Below are 13,093 nucleotides of genomic sequence, written 5' to 3'. Positions count from 1 at the left end.
TTATACCTTGTTTTATGGCGAATTGTAGGCAGTGAGCTTATTCATTGATTATATGACATACACATGTTCAACGATTTAACTCGTCTTAAGGATGCAAAAAAAAAACTTTACTTCTGTAGTTGGGTTCTCAAAAGTATTAAAGAACCTAAATTTCTAATATGCCTGGAGTATTGCTTTATGGCGACAAACACCTTACGTTAGCTATTAAGACCAAGACGGGGAAGCTTGGCCAACTGGTGTGCGCGTGTGGGGGGGGGGGGGCATGGGGGATATATTCCTACCCTATGTAAGTAATCGCATTATTGCAGGCAGCCTAGGCTTAACAAAGGTCTTGGCAGATGTGGTCACGACAGCTTTACTTCATCAAATGAGAGAGTTATAAACTGTATAGAATATTTAGCGACCCGTAAAGTTTCCATCTAATCTGACTTTTCTTAAAACAAAATCCTTTGAAATATACTTCCTTGATACCATGCTCAGAAGTTAAAATAATAACACACACTCCTTTTGAGAACTGAAAAGTATCGTGGTGTTATGGTGCCATGTAGATGTCGAATGAATTGATAGATTCCTTCTGAAATACATGATCATGTCATCTGTCGACAGATCAATTATTTCACGGTGCAGTACGTCAAAGGTTTCTCACCACCACTGTACTAATCTTTAGTCAATTTTCTTATGGATCAGACGGCGTCAAATGCACTCATACTTCATTTCAACTTCAGCCTTTAAGAAGTAACTAGCTTTGACGATGTTGAGCATGTTTGGACAGCATCTTGGAGGTTTAACCTCTCTGTTTTTTATCATTTCTATTTCAAGCAGTGTCTCTTCGCAAGGAGGGGTAAGTGTTTTCTTTTTCTCTTGCTTCTCAGTTCAATCGATACTTTTAAAAAAAGTTAAAGCTACTTTGTATATGTACATATATTCTTTATACTTCGTAAGAAGAACAGCTGGAAAGTTTTTATGTTCATTATTGATATATAGCGAGGTTCAAGTCCATTCGCTTTAATAGATTAACAAGATGTAACCTCTTTGCAATGGAAGCTCGTAGATCAATCTCTAGATAGATAACAACATTTATCCTGATTAATTAACTTTAAAACAAATGTTTTAAATATTGTCAATTACAAGTTTCTTTGTAACTCTCTCGTAGTTTTAGTGTAAAATACAATTTATTCATATGTCAATTTCAATTTTCTTAGTCAATCTTTGTACAATCAAACTGATTAAACCGAATCTTAAAATCAAGTACATTTGAAATATAAAACCATAATTTTGAAAAGAAGAAAAAAGGAATACATTTTGTTTAAATTTGTATATAAACATATTTTACTGTAAAATATTCATTCAAAGAGGTAAACAGGTCACACTTATTTGCCGAGCTAAAGTATAAGTCAGATGAAAATTGAAATTTAATCTACCGCAATTATCACTTCTACTTCGATTCGCAATTATATATTACATAACTTTAATCAAACCATTAGACGACTCAACCATTAGACGACTTCAAGTTCGTTAATTAAACTATACATTTTAAACACTTCTTTAAAACGAGGGTAATGGTTAGATCTTCACTGTAAACTAAATGTAACGATGTAATTGTAAAAACATCCATCACCTCCACTAAAACAATGTTATTTGACTATTTTCATTATGTTGATAGGGTCAGTATATAGATCATTTATTGAAAATAAAAACATGATAGCGAAACTCGTCTTAAAATATCGATAATATATTCTAATTTAATCCATATCTCTCATGCAGTATTAAAAAGACAAAATTGATTTAGTTGGTGTGCAAAATGGGATATCCAAACCCTTTCGTTTAGTCATGAACCAATTTGAAATTACTCTTCAATATTTCAACTGATAGTCAACGTTCAGATTTATTTTTAAGGCAGTAAACACCGAGTTCCAATAATGGAAGATATACCTTGTTTGAAATGACAAGGTATATGATAAAGACTTATCGTAATAACATTTTTACCAGGAATATATTTCATTCTCTCCCTCCGACAAAATTTCTAGTAGTTTACATTTACTTAGATTTGCTGCATTCACATTATCAGTGTAATAGGATATCGTAATGCCCTCAAAAGAGTTGAACTACTTTAAGATATTCCTCCAATTTCCTTTATCATGAAATCTAACACAAAGTGCGTTAAGTTACCATCTATGACAATGTTCTTATGTTTTAGTCTTTAAACGCAAACAAAAATGTATCCGTTTAACGAAAAATATTTTAAGAATTTATTTTAAGATTGATCACAGTAGAACGCTTTCTTCTTCTTTCAACAAATGAAAAAAAGCGATGAGACTTATTTATTTTTTATTTATGTTTTATTTATTCCAGTTGATCTATTTCTCTTATGAAATATTAAGTACAAAATTTAATTAGTTGGTCTATAAATGGGATACCCAAGGCCACTCGTTTACTCATTAACCATATTTTGAAATTACTCTTCAATACTTCAATTGATAGTCAATCATGGAAAATAAAGCTTGTTGTTTTGAGATTACGAGGTAAATCGTAAAGACGTATCGTAATAACATTTTTACAAGGAATATCTTATCCTTGGTAATTTACATTTATTTAGAACGCTGCTTTTGCATTCTCAGTGTATAGGATATCTTAAGGTTCAAAACCGTTAAGAGCATAAGTTGAACAATTTTAAGATATTCCACCAATTTCCATTATCATGAATTCATAAACAAAGTCTTAGTGTAGCCATCTACGATAATCTTCTATGTTTCAGTCTTTAACCGCAAACGAAATTGTTAGTTTCCATTCCGTTCAACTGAAAATATTATTTGAAGATTAGTGAAAATATTACTGAAAATATTATTTGAAGATTAGTAGTTAATTTGTCCAAACCTCACTGCTATTACTCAAATTAAATTAATCTTAATCATGATCAGACATTTACTTCTTCGTACATCATATGAAGAAACCGATGAAACTTATTAATCATTTTGGTTACATCATCAATTTTTCAAAGCCCGAGAGATAATTTTGATAGTAAATGCATTTGAAATCAAATTTGAAAATTCAAAACTCATCAACAGCATTTTTCTGTTACTTTTGTGTTACTTTTAAATTGAAATTGTGTAAGAGCAAAAAAAAGTTTTTTCAGCCAACGTATAAAGGCAGCTGTATGTTTCCTATCTCCTTCAAAGACCCAAAATAACCATTAATATATTTATTAATTATTTTTCCAAACAACACAAGGCTAACAGCAGCATAGCTGTAACTGATTTTTGAAAGCAGATAACATTAAATTTTACACTAACTTTAAATTTTCAGAATAAAGTGTAAAGACAAATAAGCAAAGTATAGTTATAATGCCTATAATATTAACAAAATGGTACAGTTTTGACATAAAACATAAACATCTATTTTTCGCATTTGTTCATTGGTTGTTGAATTCTGAACGTTTAGTTTTTAATATACATTATTAATAATTTCTTTAATACGATATAACACAAATGTCCCTATTCCTATTTCTTTTACATTTATTCCAAGCTTTAAACTACTATACAAATTTCAATTCTTTTACCGTTATCGTACTGTTTAAATTCATCAAATGTGGCACAAACAACAATTATATGCCACATTTCGGCTGACGGTATAGGAAAAGTAACCACAGCTTGACAAATATTTATTAACTAGTCATACTAAATTTAAATTCATAAATTGTGACGGTTACGTTTGTTCCACGATAAATCTAACGGTGATTCCAAATCGTTTGAGTTTCACCGCATATAATTTCTACTGTTTGGAAGACTACGAAGGTTAGAAATGACTTTTGTAAGAATACTTGATTTCTTATATTTCTTTATGATCAAATAATCATAGGTAATTTATTAACTCCTATAGACTGCTGTAATTCACACAAGTAACGGTAAGCAAAGAATCATTGACATTAGCGAATAATTTAAAAACCTAAAGTTTACTTGTTAACAGCATAACAAGTTTATGCTAAATTTCATTGAACGTTAACGTAAATTAAATATTGTAAGATCATTCTAAATATTGTCGATATGCTTGAGCATTTGTTGAAATATGATATCATTAATATTTATTGAAGGAAACCGTTTGGTTTAACAGAAAGTCGGTTTTTTTACTTATTGGCGGAGATGAAAGTAAAAAATTTACATATACGTTTTATATTGACTTGATGATTTCAAAGATGTTACAACAAGAGATTACAATTAACTGCTGTTTAAAAAGTGAATGATTTATAATAATACAATTTGAAAAGCCTCATAACACTTTAAGATCGCGCCGTTCAACTTGTCCGGACATTTTATGTTTATAGTAAACTGTCTAAGATGAGGACAGTTTGATGTTACAGGTATACTACTTCACTTCAAGCTATGAATAACAATCATAATTGATTTTTTTTTTTTTAAGAATCAGAACTGTTGAAAGTTTCAAAATATTTCGTGATCATTTCACTCCTTCCCGTTCTGAAATAAGAAGGAAACAAATTCTTTGTTTTAAAAGCAAACGCTGCTCTGTTTATATTACACTAATTTGATATATATATTAATTTTCTAGTTTACCGTATCGGTGTCATGTGGGAGTTTTTATTACTCAAATTAAAAACAAAAACAGTTTATTATTTTAGGGAAAAGGAGTGGAACCGGCCAAATTTAGTTAAAAGAATAGTCTACACGAAGCCGAGCTTAACCTAATCAGCTACACATTAGGCTGAACATAAGCCTGTAAAGCCGTTATTTTAAGTACAGACTATATAATTACCATGCGTTATTATCGTTATTGTTTGTAGTATTATTGGTTTCAATAAACAATTAAAACAAGAGGGTTGTGTTTTATATTTCAGCCTCACCTTCAAAGTAACGCTCGTGATGAAAGTTCAGGTAAGTTTTCTGTTAATTTATATGAAAGCGGCTTTTGAGCTGATATTGTTAAACATTGTCGATTGTGCTCCATCTTTAAAATCAATAACAATATAGTTTATTATCTTGACAAGTCAAAATTATTACCATTCATTATGTATAAAATTACTCAAGAATTTAAGGAATTCTAACTGTGACAACTACCATTATTGATTTATCTGGACGTCGAAATCGTATGTCATTTAATACTCTTTAAAATTTTTTTTTTTTTTTTTGGTAAAAATTGAGGCGGTTGATGTAGCATCGATTTTTTTCCCATTCTTTTCTCGATTCGTGTCGGTAATACATTTGAGCTTTTTTTTCTTCACCCCATTGTGACAACTTTTATACTTGGCAGTGATTTAACACAATGGACCTTTTGTTTGGAAGAAATATGTAACATCATCGAAAAACCAACACAAGTTAAAAGGCAAAATATACAGGCGCTAATGAAAAATACTTACAAACGAGAATGCTAATTTTAACAATATTTACATCCAATTCGTATGTTAGGAAATGCGATGATGGCAACGTGTTTATCAATTTGGAATTGTTAAACTTTATGTTTTGATTTATAATATCTGATATGTATAGGTTCTCACGCACTGTGAGATATACAATACTTTGTTGAAAAAAAGGTTGTGCAAACAAAGCAATTGCTTACGTTTATCTTGAACATTTTATACGGAGTTTGTTAACTAGTCGGTGAAAAGTTTGATATGTTCATATAATTATTCTGATTAGTAACAATGTCTACTTTCAGGGTCATCTTTCTTCTTCTATCAACGTGCTGAGTATCCACGAGACTGCCTTGAAGTACTAAACCAATGTTCATCTTCTAGTATCGATGGCGTTTACGTCATCAAACCAGACGGTTATATTGAACCTTTCGAAGTATATTGTAACAACAGTCTCGGTGATGGTGGATGGACGGTACGTAGGTTTACAAACATTGTCTTTGCCATGTTACAGTACCTTTTTATATCCCAAATGATCATTGGTTGTTTAGTGGGTTTATAGCAGCAGTGGAATATTGTAACACTTTTTTAGTTGGTCAATGAAGAAATAAGCTAATTTTACTATTATATCAACAGGTCATACAGCGAAGGCACGACGCATCAATCAACTTTAATCGTTCGTGGGAAGAATATGAAAATGGGTTTGGTTTTCTCTCTCAAGAGTTTTGGCTCGGCAATGAGAAGATATCGTACATCACCAACCAGAAAAAATATCAACTTCGTATGGACTTGACTACAGAGTCCGGTTTGTCATTCTTCGTGACGTATGAAACCTTTCGAATCAGTGACCGCTTCAGTCATTACAAATTAATCAGTACTGGAGAGTATACCGGAGAAGCAGGTAGGTAGTAAACTATGCCTTCGTGCTACATTATTGAATTTCCGACGCGTTACCTTACAGTGGAGTTAGTGGAATGTGACTTCATTCTCTACCTAAGTTTGTTAGTCGTTTCAAGGAGTAATTTCCGGCGACCAGGTTTTACCTGAGCAACCATCGTGTGCCATTTAAAGAAGACTGCGACACGACTTTCGGGGACGGATAGGCTTGTTGTATTCTTTATTTTTTACACTTCTTTTCTATCTTTTGAAACATTGAATTTACATATGTAAAGACAATTAAGGAACTATGAAGTTGAAGTAACCAAGTAGAAACAGCTTTAGATTTTTCATTAGCAAGAATTTCGTAAGTAACACTATACAAGTCTTGGTGATAGGGCGGCTGGACTTGAAATTTTTAAATCGTTAACCAATGAGCTAATACTCCGCAACTTTTTTTGGTATTCCTCTTCTAGATACATACTTTCAGTGGTGTCCTACCAACAAGATTTTCAACGATTGTAAATGTGAAGGTTCTTGTGCTGACCCTAGCTGCACAGAATCATGCAGTGATACACCCACATGCGTTTGTCCCGATGGGTTCTTGATGGACGACGATGATGAATGTATACCTAGATATAACTGTAGCTGTTATATACAGGAAGCAGATGGTGGTCAAGGGATGGTCCTTGCGGTAAGAGTCGCTTTTTAGCATTAGTTGTTCAGGGGGTGGTCTCACTATTCTGTGTGAGACAGATACTTTTCATCAGAACATTTTCTTTTCTGATTTTGAACGGCGACATGGCGACTGGGTTCACTGTATGTAGCTTTTTGACTTTTAACTCTCGAACTTTAGAAACGCGAGCGATTACTCGTTTCGAATAACACTGCATGCAAATATCAAATGTCATAATAACATATAATATCTTCATACCAAGTTCATTAACGGTCGTTTCTTTCGTCACAGGAAGGTGAAGTATACGTGAACCCATCTTGTACTAAGCGATGTTCTTGCAACAGCGGTCTGCTAAGCTGTGACGATGCATATCGGTGCAGTCCCAATGGTAACTGTGAAGAACGAGAAGGCATATTACAGTGTTACTGTAACACAGGGTACACGGGCGATGGAGTCGAGTGTACTCAATCCACTTCCGTCGACTGTGGTAGATTGAGAGGAGCAACATCGGATAGTATCCAAAATATACAACCAGCTGGGTGGACAGAAGTGCCATTTGAGGTCGTGTGCGATGACACAGATGGAGGTGGTTGGTTGGTATGTATCTTTTTTATTTTCATATTCAAAGATTGACAAAAGAAAAACCTGTTTTGTCACTAATGACATTATTATTATTATGTTTTGTTATTAATTACTATTAGGTTTATTTTGTTACTTTAAACTATATATAAAAGTCATCATAAACAAATATGCCAATTTGAAACAGTTTACAGATTGGTTGATGGAAAACTGTATGACAAGAAAACATATGTCTACAGTGTGTTTATTTTTGCTGGTGAACGTTGGTCTAAGTGTTCTTGAAATAGAAGTATTATCCAAGATGAGACCCCTTTTCAGATCCATGGGTTATTAGTAACAATGAGGACAAGAAAATGATGTAAACTGAACGAGGGTATCACAACGTGGACAAATACAAGCATCCTGAACTGTAGTCTAATTCGTTGATTACTGAGTCTCCTTTCCTTTTTGTATTCCTATAATTACAGGTTTTCCAGCGACGTGTTGACAGTAGTTTGAGTTTTTTCAGAGTTTGGGATGAATACAGAGAGGGTTTCGGAACTGTCGACGGCAATTTCTGGCTTGGCAACGATAAACTTGCAGCATTGACGAGCCAAGGCGAATATGAGCTCAGGATTGAACTCGAATCAAAATCTGGGCAACATTATTATGCTAAGTATAGCTCCTTCAGCGTGGGCGATGTGGATACTAATTTCAGACTCAGTGTCAGTGGTTACGATTCTTCAAGTACAGTAGGTGAGTGATTCTTCTACTTCTCCTGTTTCCCAAACCAGATCCTAAAACATGTTACATTTGTCTACTTAAAGCCGGTCTGATAACAATTTACGACATAACAAACAATCCGCCAAAAGGAAGTTATGGTTAAGTGTGGAACACTATCCTGTACAATTCTAATTATTGTTTACTGTGCGAACAAGCCCAATAGAGAGCGTTGGACATGTCACTTGGTTTGAGTGGCAGACCACAACATTACCTCAAAATATTCCCATGGATGATATATGCATTCTGTACCACCAGATACAATCTTTTCAAAATTGTTGTCGACGAGGGCATATTTTACTTTCTGATCTTTGCAGCAAAGGGTACTTGTTAAATAACAAATGACCCTTTTTAGTGATAAATACTTGACAAGGGGTGATTTTCATAATCGAAATAGTTCTTTATGAAATGTAACACGTTCAAGCTTTCTGAGAAAGATGAACCCAGTAAGTTTTGTTTTCCAATACACCAATAAACATGAAGAGATACGACCCTCGGAGCCTGTTTGTCATCGTAGGTGTGTCGGTCGCAACAACCTACAATCCACTACTAGACTGCATTGTATTCGTGATAAATCATAGAATATCTCTCTTGCTTCAAAATCAATATTATATGTCATTTTTAATCAGGTGGAATTGCTTGGTACTGAGAAGTAAATATGGCATAACAATGTTTTCTCTAAGTTGTAGAGACATTCATTATTATGTTCAACTCCACATGCGAGATTATCTATAATTGCTTTACGAATACTGTGATAAATAATATAATACTACTGACAAATAGAAGGTCATATAACTTCAAATATTACAGGGTAAATCCCAGACTATGAACAGAGGCAACAAAGTAATGTCTGCCTCATACACATCGTATATAAGCGACTAAACTGTAGACATGGGTTATATGGATAGAAAGGGGTCGTGAGAGGTTATCAGTTTATGATAAAAGTCGCATTAACATTGCTGATAACGAAATTGAGCTTTAGAAGACAAAATAAAACAGGAAATGAAACATAATTACACTTTTTATGGTTGCCAAATTCTACCGGATTCGTAGGGTTTTTACTTCAATGGAGCAAAGATCATCAATATCGAAGAATACACAACTAAACTACATAATTACAGAATTCCTTTTAGTACCTTGCAGTATTGTCGCTATAATTTTAGCAAAATATTATAAGGTTTTCTTTGCCAAAAGCTTGGTAAAAAGTAAAACGTTGACGGAACGGTAAAGAATAATCTAAGTTAAAGTATGGTAGCGTAAAGGGTAGGTTTATGTCCATATCGAAGATAGGGTTTATGTGTATAAACGCACTGGGGACTTTTTAATGCAACTTTCCTCCTATTCAAAATGATAGAATGTAAATTAAACAAGAAATACACACAAATCGCTGACATTTAATAGACAACAATTTATTTTCTACCATCGTGTGATGGTAAGTATGATTAATTTATTAAAATGTATATAAGAGACTTAGTATATCATAATGATATCATGTGGTTTCACGGCTAGCCCGATCCACTCATCAAGTTTTTTTCAAAAGGCAGTCAACGACGTACACTTAAGTTAAGTAAGTAATCTCAACTATCGTTTTCTTCCTTCCCTAGGATACGATGCAATGAACTATCACAACGGTCGTGAGTTCACTACACGTGACCGTGACAACGATGCTCATAGTAGTTACAACTGTGCGAACTATGGAACTAGTTATCAGAGCGCATGGTGGTTCGGTAATTGTGAATATTGTAATCTCAACGCGCCATACAGCGGCGTCACTTATACTATCGAGTGGTATAGTTTCCCTGGCGGTATTTACAACATTCAGTCCACATAAATGAAAATAAGGCCTCGCTCCTGATGTTGTTAAGATAACGAAGCATAAGGTTTCGCATAGCTATTTCACGTTACTGAGAAACAGTTTCAATAAGATGTAACATATAAATGAAGTTATTTACGATACCAGCAACTCACACATCAGTAACAATGGTAGGTTTTGTTTCTTGTCTCATCATAATGTGAGACCAAATGAAATCGCTGTGCACTGTGTACCTTTCATTAACTGCGAAAGCTTAATACAGGTCCAATAGTAATAATAATAAATAATACTTATAGTAATAACACATGTTTGGCAAAGCCGTACCCGTGTCTGACATTGTTAGTATTTGTCGAATATAAAAAGAACCTTAAGTGTTAAACATTGATATGTATTATATGAATAAATGTGACAATATAATGATTTGAAACACATACACTGTTGTATCTTATTTTGTTTACGACGCTTGATACGTCTACCGGCTGAAGTATAACGTCCAGATTGCTTCAAAACAACATAACGTCACAAAGATGTAAATCTGAATTCATCACTCTTTTAGTTTAGTTAATTTTAAACATGAAATTCTTGCAAAGATTATGTTTAAAAAAAAACCTTTCTAAGCACTTGACTACTTTGAATTTCATTTCCTTTTATCTCTGAATAACAGACATGCAGTTAGAACTGAAACTAACTTTATATTTTACCTGCCCATTGCAGAAGGTTTGTTTGGCATGAGATTAGCAATTTGCTAACAGTTTGGTTTTTCTCTCGAACATTGACTTGCAATTTGCTTTTGAATACAATACTTATAGTTTCAAATGCTTCCATCACGGTTTTCAGTTATATAATGGCTTTCTAAGTTTTACGTATTTTAACTTCCCTATTTTCTTGGCACCTGAACAAAGTACTTGTATCTGAAACAAACAAAAAACAGAGGAAACAAAAAATGATGATTTATGTATGCTTGTGTCACGTATCGTGCTCAGTGTGCTTGTAATTCATAAACAGACCATTGAATTATAATTGTAAATCATAATATTAAAGGTTTTGCACAACTTCAGTATCATGTTATTTTACGTAACAGAAAACGAAACTGAAATGGGAATTATATAAAAACAAATCAAATGAGTACCATGATATTATCTTTCTTAATAGAACGGGATTCGAACCAGTGACCTTAGGATTACAAACTCTGACCTCTTCCAACTAAACCATTTAACCCGTAATTAGTGGTGATACCTATATAACCATTCTTGTACGAGCAAGGATAGCAAAAGCGCAATTTAGAGACTAAACTGGAATGCATACCATGTAATTAGGGATTGTATATTAATTATTTGCTCACTCCAAATTATTCAGAACAATACATTAAACCAAACTACTGACTTCGTCTCGCCCCCTTTTTATTAAACAAAGTCTTACAATCAAGAAACATATCAAACTAGTTATCAATTCTTAGAATTTAATTCATACATGAACTAAATAGTAAGGGTCCAGATAGCTGATAGAAAGTTTCCTTGATCTTGTTCTTTTGCGTAATACGTGTTGTGCTGAACAGCGCCCTCTATTCATTACACATCGTTAAGTTCTTCAGTGTCCATAACTTTATCACAAAACTGATTTGCAAGCGCTCTTCACTGTCGAACCTAATGGACTCATTACGTCACGTTTGTGATCATACGTGTATGAGATGATGTCGGCTGTATTGTGTTTGAACATTTGATCTTGTTTAACCGTTTATGACTATTTAGGGAAAAGGTACAAATGTAACATGTTTATGTAGATTCTATGATGTCGGGGGGAAGGTTAGCAGTGTTTCTACAATTTGGCATTCACAATCAACAAGGTAGTCTGGAGCTCTCGGCCATTTATCGAGTTCTTCATTTTCCTTAAGTACATCATGAAAATGAGAATATGTTCTTCTTTATCTGATATTTCCCCGGGTCCCTTATTAAGCCAGGCCCTGGACTATAGAAACCCTCACCGTACACCTTTGTCGCCTATTAAATGATCCTGGTATAAATACACGCTATTGTATGAGGATTCGCATTCAAGGACCCTATACTCTCACACCCTCATTCATAAAGTCCATAAAGTTTGCCTCTACCTACTCAGTCGGGGACATTTGACATCCCCACCCCCCCCCCCATTTACACACACACGCATAAACATACCAAACAGGAAACTGCAATCAATTTAATATTTGCAGCAAATAAACGAACAATTGATGGCCTCAGTCTCTTTGCGCCTTATTAGTAACATCACAATTATACGGTATTGGAACAGGGAGCTGCCATATGATTGATAAAGCTACACAAATGGTGTCACCTGACATTTAATGTTGTGAACACAGTAAAGGAAATGTTTGCAATCTTAGAGAATCACTGTCTTGATTAATAACTAAACAGAATGTCGTTTGTTGCCAAGTTTTATGACGTTTTATGTTAATCATGTAGGTATGTACAATAAGCATTTCCTAACGATGGAGGGGGAAATGTGCAGTTAACATTGGAATCTTTCAAATACTGCCCACAAACTCAGAGGCAAAGCTCCCTTTCCCTACCCCAACCCCATCTACGCAACCCAACCCAACACTTTCTGCACACCAAATCATACCCATATCCGTCAAGCTGGTTAGCCACATCAGAATACTTCGTCGATTGCCTTTTAATCTAGTTAATATGTGTAGCTTCAACAAAAGCAAGGTCTCAAGACTGGTTTGAACAAAGACATTGTTATAGAACGTGTGTGAATGTTATTTATGGATAAAAATTAAGGATAGGCTGGTTGGTTTATGTCAGTTAGGAAACTGATTTTGACGTGTTATGTGGGTCATTAAGTCAGTGTCCGTGCGGGTACATTAAGTGGTGTCAAAAGAAGTCACAGTAAATGAAATTCTCAAAGATTGAAAAAATGTTTTTTTTTCTGTTGTTCTGGGATTTGCTTGTTATTTGACTAAAGGTTGCGCTAAGGTAATGATTATATCCACATGTTCTGTATTGTGAATTATCTGTGACAATTACAATTGCAATTT

At 33.9% G+C, this 13,093-nt stretch overlaps 1 protein-coding gene across 2 annotated transcripts in view; it reads left to right on the top strand.

Moving 5' to 3' along the window:
• The first annotated feature begins 707 nt into the window (after positions 1-707).
• Positions 708-13,093, top strand: part of LOC139972919 (techylectin-5B-like) — a 40,409-nt gene continuing 28,023 nt past the window's right edge. The window contains exons 1-8 of one of the 2 annotated variants that reach the window (XM_071979231.1): positions 720-841; positions 4,847-4,883; positions 5,665-5,834; positions 5,996-6,260; positions 6,712-6,929; positions 7,203-7,508; positions 7,958-8,225; positions 9,854-10,095. In XM_071979231.1, the coding sequence (XP_071835332.1) occupies positions 752-841; positions 4,847-4,883; positions 5,665-5,834; positions 5,996-6,260; positions 6,712-6,929; positions 7,203-7,508; positions 7,958-8,225; positions 9,854-10,080 (1,581 nt within the window). In that variant the 5' untranslated portion in view covers positions 720-751 and the 3' untranslated portion in view covers positions 10,081-10,095. Of the gene's footprint in view, positions 842-4,846; positions 4,884-5,664; positions 5,835-5,995; positions 6,261-6,711; positions 6,930-7,202; positions 7,509-7,957; positions 8,226-9,853; positions 10,096-13,093 lie in introns of those variants that run through there. The other variant, XM_071979230.1, reaches the window with a different exon arrangement.

Source organism: Apostichopus japonicus, chromosome 9 (assembly GCF_037975245.1).
Source record: "Apostichopus japonicus isolate 1M-3 chromosome 9, ASM3797524v1, whole genome shotgun sequence".
In the NCBI taxonomy this organism is placed as follows: domain Eukaryota; kingdom Metazoa; phylum Echinodermata; class Holothuroidea; order Aspidochirotida; family Stichopodidae; genus Apostichopus; species Apostichopus japonicus.
This window is presented reverse-complemented; position numbering and strand designations above follow the sequence as displayed.